Source organism: Capsicum annuum, chromosome 12 (assembly GCF_002878395.1).
Source record: "Capsicum annuum cultivar UCD-10X-F1 chromosome 12, UCD10Xv1.1, whole genome shotgun sequence".
In the NCBI taxonomy this organism is placed as follows: domain Eukaryota; kingdom Viridiplantae; phylum Streptophyta; class Magnoliopsida; order Solanales; family Solanaceae; genus Capsicum; species Capsicum annuum.
In genome coordinates this window covers 3897760-3906382 of record NC_061122.1, presented here as the reverse complement: position 1 = coordinate 3906382, position 8623 = coordinate 3897760, and the positions used below count along the sequence as shown (strand labels likewise).

General features: G+C 33.9%; 1 protein-coding gene across 1 annotated transcript; it reads right to left on the bottom strand.

The window, feature by feature from the left end:
* Positions 1–4388: 4388 nt before the first annotated feature.
* Positions 4389–8083, bottom strand: LOC107870508 (probable inactive receptor kinase At1g48480). Its single transcript, XM_016717064.2, has 2 exons — positions 6380–8083; positions 4389–5272 (listed from the first exon to the last, which is right to left on the bottom strand). The coding sequence occupies exons 1-2, from the start codon at positions 7707–7709 to the stop codon at positions 4665–4667; spliced, it is 1938 nt and encodes a 645-aa protein (XP_016572550.1). The 5' UTR covers positions 7710–8083; the 3' UTR covers positions 4389–4664.
* Positions 8084–8623: the final 540 nt, after the last annotated feature.

Below are 8623 nucleotides of genomic sequence, written 5' to 3'. Positions count from 1 at the left end.
GATATATAGCAGCTCACACAGTTCATTTTTTTACAAGGAGTTATGATCGTTTAAAGTCGACCCAAAAATCTGTTTGGCTGCAGTACTTTTGTGTGTGCAGAAAATTTCTGCACATTTACTGTTCATTGCGTCCACCGTTTTCAAGTTTTGAACATGCTCGCTTATATCCGATACTCATTTGTTTTCAGAAATCTTTATATCGTTGGAAAGCTAACTCGATAAACTTCGCATAGAAACTTCGACGAGCAAATTCCGGTATAAATAAAGTCGATTCCTATACACATATAATCAAACTATACACTTGAAACCATCTCAAAATAATCAATACTCATACTTAAACTCATATATACCTAACTTATGATCAATACATATACTCCAACACATATAACCATGGCTAATGGTAATTAAGTACGGGGTGTTACGTTAACAAACTTATTATTTCAATTATACAAATTTTTTAAGTTCTTCTAACAACATTTAGTTCAAACTTAAAGATTCTTGTAAATTAAAACACATCATGTATGATTTTTGGTTGCAACAAATTAAAAATTTGGTTTCTTTTCATGTTAGTTACTGCTATTTCTATTTTATTAGTATTTTCTTATAGGTTAAATCGAACCATTAAGGACTAAAAACTGATAAATCGAAAACCGATAAAAAAAATATCTTATTGATTTATTATTGATTTAGCGTATTTAAAAATCGAAAACCGATAAACTAAATCGATAATATATAATTAAAATCGAACCGAACCGACAGATGCACACCCCTACCCAACCCAAACCCCCAAGTCGTATAAGTGCCTTGAATTAACATAACGTATATGCATTTGTTATGAATGCATGTTTGGTTAATTGTATTTACAAAACAAACGTATTTTAACATTCTTATACATTAAAGGGTCATTTCATTGCTAGTTAGATTATATAATAAAAGTATTAGTAATAGATGAATAATTGGTTATGAGAAAATTGAATCCAAAGCTTAAAGGGCACTTTTTAAAGTCAAAATATCAAAGGAGGACTCTTTTTTTCAAACTAATCAAAACGGATAAAACGCTGAGGGTTCAACAACTTATCACTTTTTTAACGATCCTACTATTTGCCAATTGGGCGTTGCAAAACCGTTTGATGAACTCGACCACAAAAGCATGCAAGGAGTTTACTTGCTCGGACCATTCATCTAGGAGATTCTCTACTCGATCGTCTTTGCAGGTCAACTTTATCTACTAATATTATTATATTATGACCTCGATAGGGGGTTGAGGAACCAGGATTCTGATAGAAGGTTAATAAGTAGTAGTGCGTTGTCTTGTTATTTGTCCATGCTACTCGCTAGTAGTCTTATTATTATTTGTTGTTTTTTGTACTTTAATTGTCATATTATTTTGTTGTAGTTACCATGTCCTATATCTATCTGTTTGTTACTATACGTTATTTCTTGTACTTCTGTTACTTCCTTTCGTCAATTGCTTTGGACTATTTTTCCCTCGAGACGAGTATTTATCAGAAACCGCTTTCTCTACGTCTAAGGTAGTCGTGCGGTCTGCGAACATTCGACCTTCTCCAAACTCCGTTTTGTAAGATTATATTGAATATATATCGTTGTTGTATTATATTAATCAATATTTCTCTTATTTTTATAATGGACCTTCAGATCAATTGTTAGTTTATTCAAAAGCTAATAAATGTTTTTCATAACTTCAAGAATAATAAGCCATGATTAATTGATTTTGCTTCTAATTTAATTTTTGTCAGGTAGATAGTAGTTTTAAAATTCGTTTTCAAACTTGAAATTTTTTTGGAACAATGTCTCTTTGAATGGTTGGAAAAATGTCTTTTTTTCGTTAACTATACAAGTAAGTTATCTCTCTATATCTCAAAAGTAGAATTAATTTTTAAGAGTTTAATTTATATATATTTATAAAGTAAATAAACGTTATATTATAAAAGAAAAATTATAAGTTATTACTTATATTAAGTGCGAATTAATTTGATTAATCTTCTACGATGAGTTAAATACACTAATTATAGTGTCAGAATAAGATAACGATAAGCAAAGTCAGATTCAAAATTTAAAATTTATATATTTCTCCATATACCTTAATTAATTTATACGTAGTATAATAATAACTTATTTAAGTGTGAAAAAATCTAAACAAAACTTATTAGGTGTTAATCGATGTTGAGTTGACTTTTATGACATAGTTGTTGATTTGTTTTTTATTTCTTAATTTTTAGGCATGTTGTTGGTAGATTTATTAGTTCCTAGTTATTAGAAAGTTTCTGATTTAGTTATTTCTTGCATTATTTACTGTAAATCTGTTAAGATTTGTTTGTATATTAACAACTCTTCTTTTAATTTAATAAAATAATCTCTCCTTTTCTTTTTCTATTTTTATCGTTTGTTTTTGAGAAAATTCAGGCTTTCCTTGCTGAGACGCAATCGAATTTTAGGAGCGTCCTATTACCCCTAAATTAATTAAAATCATATTTTTGACAACCTTAGTGCCTACGTGAACCTTCAGTGTGTTGATTCACTGATGTGCCACGTAGGCATTTCCAAAAATACGGTTTTAATTATTTCAGGAGTAATAGGATCCTCCTAAAGTTCGAATATGTCTCAATAATTTCGTGTATAGCTCAGGAAGAAAACAGAACATTTTCTCTTTTTTAAATACCACAATAGGTTCATGTAAATTCATAAGCAGAACTTTAGATCCGCCCCTGCTTAAAATTAACCATCCATAAATAAATGAGAATTAATATGAAAATAAATAAAGTAATTTGCTACAACAAATACATTGATAGTGTCAAAGTAAAATAACTATAGGTAATCGACCACAATAAGTAAGAATCAAACTTGGAAAATAACCTAAGTAACCTTAGAAAATCGTAAAAGTTCATTTACACTATCAGTATATACACGTAAAAAGGATAATTCGGTGAACTAAAGCTTCCGCTATGCGAAAGTTTCAGGGAAGGGCTGAACCATAATGGTTTGTTGTACGCAGCCCTATCTTGCATATCGGTCAGAAATTATTTCCACGTCCACCAGGGGCGGAGCTACCCTTTTGCCGAGGGGTTCATCCGAACCCCCTTCGGCGAAAAATTATGCTATATATGCATGGTTAAAATTATTTTTTATGTATATATATTAAATGTTGAACCCTCTTCGATTAGTTCGTATGTTCACTTATGAACCCTTAGTGAATATTCTGGCTCTGTCATTGACGGCCACATGCAACAAGTCTAACAGATACTTCAAGGCTCCGTTCTATCTGTATATATAAGTAAAATCCAATTTTCACAGTGTTAGGTAGGTAGGCTTTAATCTGTTTGATGTTAACTACTAATTGAAATGATTAACTAAATAGTACTACTAATATGTTTGCTTGCATTAAAAAATACTCAGTGTTGTAAGTGTGAAAGTACAATGTACAGAACCAAGAGTTGATGTGGTGGTTCAACACCTCACCAGAGGTGGTTCGATCCCCATCCTCTGGTGAATCAAAAAAATTCAGTGGTCAGTTCCCTACCGTTTAGTGCGCTGATAGTAGGAATGGAGGATTAGTCTCACGACTGTCGACTGTGGGGATACCTTGGCAAACCAAACAAAAAAAAAAGTACAATGTACAAATCAAACTACAAATAGGCTAAAAAAAAGACATTAAAGTCTTTTCATATTTTGATAAGGTTTTTTAGGCCCCTTGAGAGGAATATCCTCACATGGCATTGCTGGCTGTTGACATTACACTAACATTAATTATTAATTATAATAAGATAATTACAACTCATTATTACCAACAAATGCTCAACATGACTTGCAATGTTACTGGATTTCTTGTATTTGATTATATTATGCCCTAGTTGAACCAAGGTGTATCACAAATAACCTCTTTATCTTTATGAGATAGGGATAAAATTATATACACAGCATCCTGAATCAAGAGTTTATCGGAGAGTAACACTTCGTACACACCACCCTAAACCGAGAGTATATTGAAAACCAGAGGCGGAGCTACACTTGGGATAGGATTCGACGGAAAATTATACTATATATATATGGTTAAAATTATTTTTTATATATATAGTAGATGTCGAACCACCTTAGATTAGTTCGTATGTTCATTTGTAAACCCCTTAATGAAAATCCTGACTAACAACCTTTTTATCTTCAAAAAATAGGAGTAAGACTGCTACACGCTAGCCTGAACTGCATGAATCTATCGGAAACGACATCTCTATCTTCACAAAATAAGGGATAAAACTGTGTACACATCACCCTTCCCGGACCCCATCTAGGAAATTGCTTTGTATATTGTTGTAGTAGTACTATTACCAACAAATCAATCTTAAATCAGAAGCAAATCTTAAAGAATCCAAAAATTATGCAAAATGAGTTGTAACTACAGGGTCATCTCAATTATTTATACAGTTCATCACACTTTTAAAAAAGAATACATCAATATCTAATAAAAGAAAAAAGAACAGCTCCACTTCAACGATCTTAATGAAACTTTGTTTCTACTTGAAAAATAAATTCAAAAAATAAAAATGAACAATTAATCTTCAGTGAAGAACTCCAAGAATGAACAAAGAAATTAAAATGCTCAAAAAAAACAAAAAGGAAATAATGAGCTGAAACTATTTTCTTGATCAATTTCATTCATTTAGCGCTTCTGCATTGTCAATTATGTCACCTCCAGAATCGATACGGCAGAGTTCTTCGATGCGACTAGTGACCTCGGACATTGAGGGGCGTCTGTCCGGATACTGAGCAGTGCAATCAACTGCTAGCTGCAAGAGCTGAACCATGTCCTCCTCGACGTTTTGGTACCTAAGGAGCTCGAGGTCAAAGACTTCGGCTGTCCATTCCTCACGTACCACTGATTGCACCCATCTTGGGAGGTCAACACCTTCCTCGTTTGTAATCGAATGTGTAGGAGCCTTCCCCGTCAGGAGTTCCAACAACAAGACGCCAAAGCTGTAGACATCTGCTTTCTGAGAGACTTTACGAGGGTCGGTTACCTCTGGTGCCCTGTAACCTGCGACGCGATTGGGAGTTGATGATGGGCCGACGAGTTGAGCAAGGCCAAAATCTGAAACACGGGCCTCGTATGATTTGGTTAGGAGGATGTTGGATGACTTGATGTTGCCATGTGAAACCGAGGGCCCTCGTGCATGAAGGTAGGCGATTCCGTGTGCAGCTCCAAGAGCAATGCTAGCCCTTGTTTCCCAATTCAACGGTGTCCTACCTGCTCCTTTATTGCCTATAGAAAAGACAACATGAATGACAAATTATTGTGACATAAAAGTTACGCAATGATCATAGTAGCAATCAAATATGCCGAATAAAGCATCCAAAATAATTCATAGCTTTTACCCAGAATGTAATCGATAAGTTAACAAAGGTACATTTGGCTCAAATCGATACAAAACAAGTTAAATGTTATACCATTTTGTGACGTCCTGTTAAACTACCAAGTTCCGCCCTATACATATATGCAATATACAACTTTTTCCTAAACGCTTTCAACAACATACCCCGTGAGATCTCACAATTGGAGTCTAGGGAAGGGTGTATGCAGACCTTACCTCTACGTTTTCTAAGGTAAAGAGGTTGTTTCGAATAGACCCTCAGCTTAGGAATCTAAAAATTGTGCAGATCACTTCTGGATAAAATGTATTTTCAATCCAAATGACGAACACGAATTCGTACAGCAACAATTGCAGATTATGAATCCATTCCAGGTTGACTAACATATACGACATGTCAGATTTCATATTCAGTAAATATAATGTTTATAACATTAGATTCAGATGAAATCGACTAAACATACACAATAATGCAACTATAAAACATCAGCCAAAAGCAGCAACTTTTACACAACAGTACTAGTCCGATAACAGACAACAAGATCCACGAAAACAACTGAGCATCCAAAATTCGCAAAAATGTTGCCGCACCTGTGTCAATCCTCCAAAAATACACAACTTTTGGAGGATCTGACACGCAACAGTCAACATTTTAAGAGTCCAGGCAACATAGAAAGCAGCGGTATGAGTATCAAATAACAACTAGAATTTGCAGATGACGTAAATGGTAAATAACACTACTGTACTATACAAAAACAACACACGGTGAAATCCCACGATTGGTGTCTGGGAGTAGATTGTACACAAACCTTACCACTACCTCATGGAGATAGAAAGGCTGTTTCCGGAGGACCCACAGCTCAAGTAACAACAAATCAAAATATGAAAAGGAAAACGACAGTGAAGGAAACAGTAACAACAATGCAACAACCTAAACACCATAATCAACATATGATGATTGACATGAAAAAGAATGAACAAAAAAGAAGTAATTTTCTCACCATGTAAAAGCGCAGAAAGGCTTCCCATTGAGATGTAATCATATACAAGAAGCTTTTCATCTCTGCTATAATAATAAGCTCTCAAAGGAACCAAATTCTCATGATTCATTTTCCCAACATCTTCGATTTTCTCTCTAAACTCCTTCTCAGGTACCGTAACATCTCTCAATCTCTTCACGACTAACGTAATCCCTGATTCCAAACCAGCTTTATAAGCAGTACCAAATGTCCCTTTACCCAAAACCTCAGCAGAAGCTTTCAACAAATCATCCAAGTTGAAACTTTTCCCTACGTTACCGAAAAACACCAAACTTTTTCCATCATTTACAACAACTTCAGCTTTCCCTTTATCCTTATCTCTCCCCCCACCACCAATAGCCGCAATCGCGCTACCCATGAATCCATCTTTCCCACCATTACTATTATCAACACCTTTCTCTTCAGGAATTTCGACTTCAACTTGCTTATTAACAGCACTAACATTAGCAGATCTTGATTCTTGATCATTCCTTTTTCGACTACAACACAAAAACAACAAACAAACCAACAAGAGCAAAGCAACAACACAACCAACTACAATACCAGCAATTGCACCACCTGAAAGTTTACTTTTTTTCGATTTCTCATTACCACTACTACTATTACTACCACTACCATCACACAAATCAAGTGGCTTCCCACAAAGTGAAGTACCTAAGAAAGCTTCCTTAGGTTGACCCGAAAGTTTACTAGGAATGGATCCATTCAATCCACCATTATCAGACACATTAAACTGAACCAGACTAGGCAAATTCAACTCCGGAATCTCACCAGTAAACGAATTCCCCTGCAAGTACAATGTACCTAAACCACTCAAATTATTAAAAGATTCCGGAATTGTACCAGAAAAATTATTATGAGCCAAATTAAGCCTAACCAGTCCAGTCAAACCGAATATCGAATCAGGTACAGGACCAGTAAATCGATTATTTTGTAAATACAGATTCTTTAAACCTGTAAGAGATGAAAAAACTCCATCTGGAATAACACCAGAAAGTGCATTGTACCTTAGACTAAGAAAATTCAACTTTGTCAGATTTGTAAATAGCCCTGAAGGGATTTCCCCAGAAAGTCCCATACCAGGTAAATGAAGTTCAGCAACAGAGTTTTTATCACGTGAACAAATAACACCTGGCCATGAACATGTTGGACTTGTAATGTTCCACAATAACGAACGACCACGAAGTGCAGATCGGATAGCTAACAGAGTACCTCTGTCCGAGACAATATCCGAGGAAGTCAAAGTAACAATGTAAACATAGAATGTCAAGAAAATAAAGATTCTCTTCATTCTTGATAACCTCAAAAACCTCACAAAAAAACCACACAGAGGTTTTTTGAGGTTTGAATTTTTGTGGGGTGTTGTTTTCTTGGACTAATTCAATGGAGTGGGAGCCATGTTGTTGTTGTTGTTCATGTAGTGTGTAATGTGTGTATGTGAGGTGGGAAGATGGGGATATAGTAGTAGTACTAGTAGGGGATTTTGGGAAAGGAGGGGTTATGAATTTGATGGATTTGGTTGTATTTTGGTGGTTTAAAGAATTATTTTTGAATATAAAATTTAATAAAATGAGTAAGGTTTTGATTTAACTACTAAAATATAAAAAAGGAAATAAAGTGAATTTTTTACTTAAAAAGAGGGAAAATTATATAAGTATTCATTTAAGGTTGGAATTTGTCGGTGAAAGTTGGATTAGAGAATAAAAACAAGAAGAAGCTCATGAGTCAGGTTTATCGGAAAAAATCTCTCCATTTTTACTAGGTAGAAATATTATTTGTGTATACCCTCGGGTGAATTTATATCTAATTTTTTAATGCTCCAATACTCATTAAATTCAATATAGATTAGATATAATTATATATAAAAAATATTAAAAAATTTGATGTAAGTTTAGAAAACAACCAATAAGACAAGAAGATAGTTGGATGCTTTAGTTTCGAATCTTTCGTACACTTACAATCTCTAAATCCTGGACCTGCTGCTAATGTACCTTGTTCTCTATAGATTTTACTTATGAAATTATACTGAATTATTATTATTATTGTGATAGCAATAAACTTGTTATGTAATTTTGCGAATGAGATCGGAAGATAGAGAAATACTACTAGTTATGTATGAATTTTGGTGGTTTAAAGAATTATTGTTGTTGAATATAAAATTAATAAAATGAGTAAAGGTTTTGATTCAACTATTAAAATATGAAA

Excerpts from the sequence above, each read along its gene's own strand:
- LOC107870508 (XM_016717064.2), bottom strand. The coding sequence starts at position 7,709 with ATGAAGAGAATCTTTATTTTCTTGACATTCTATGTTTACATTGTTACT. Across the intron at positions 5,273-6,379 it reads CCTTTCTGCGCTTTTACATG|GCAATAAAGGAGCAGGTAGG; the intron begins GTGAGAAAATTA and ends TCTTTTCTATAG.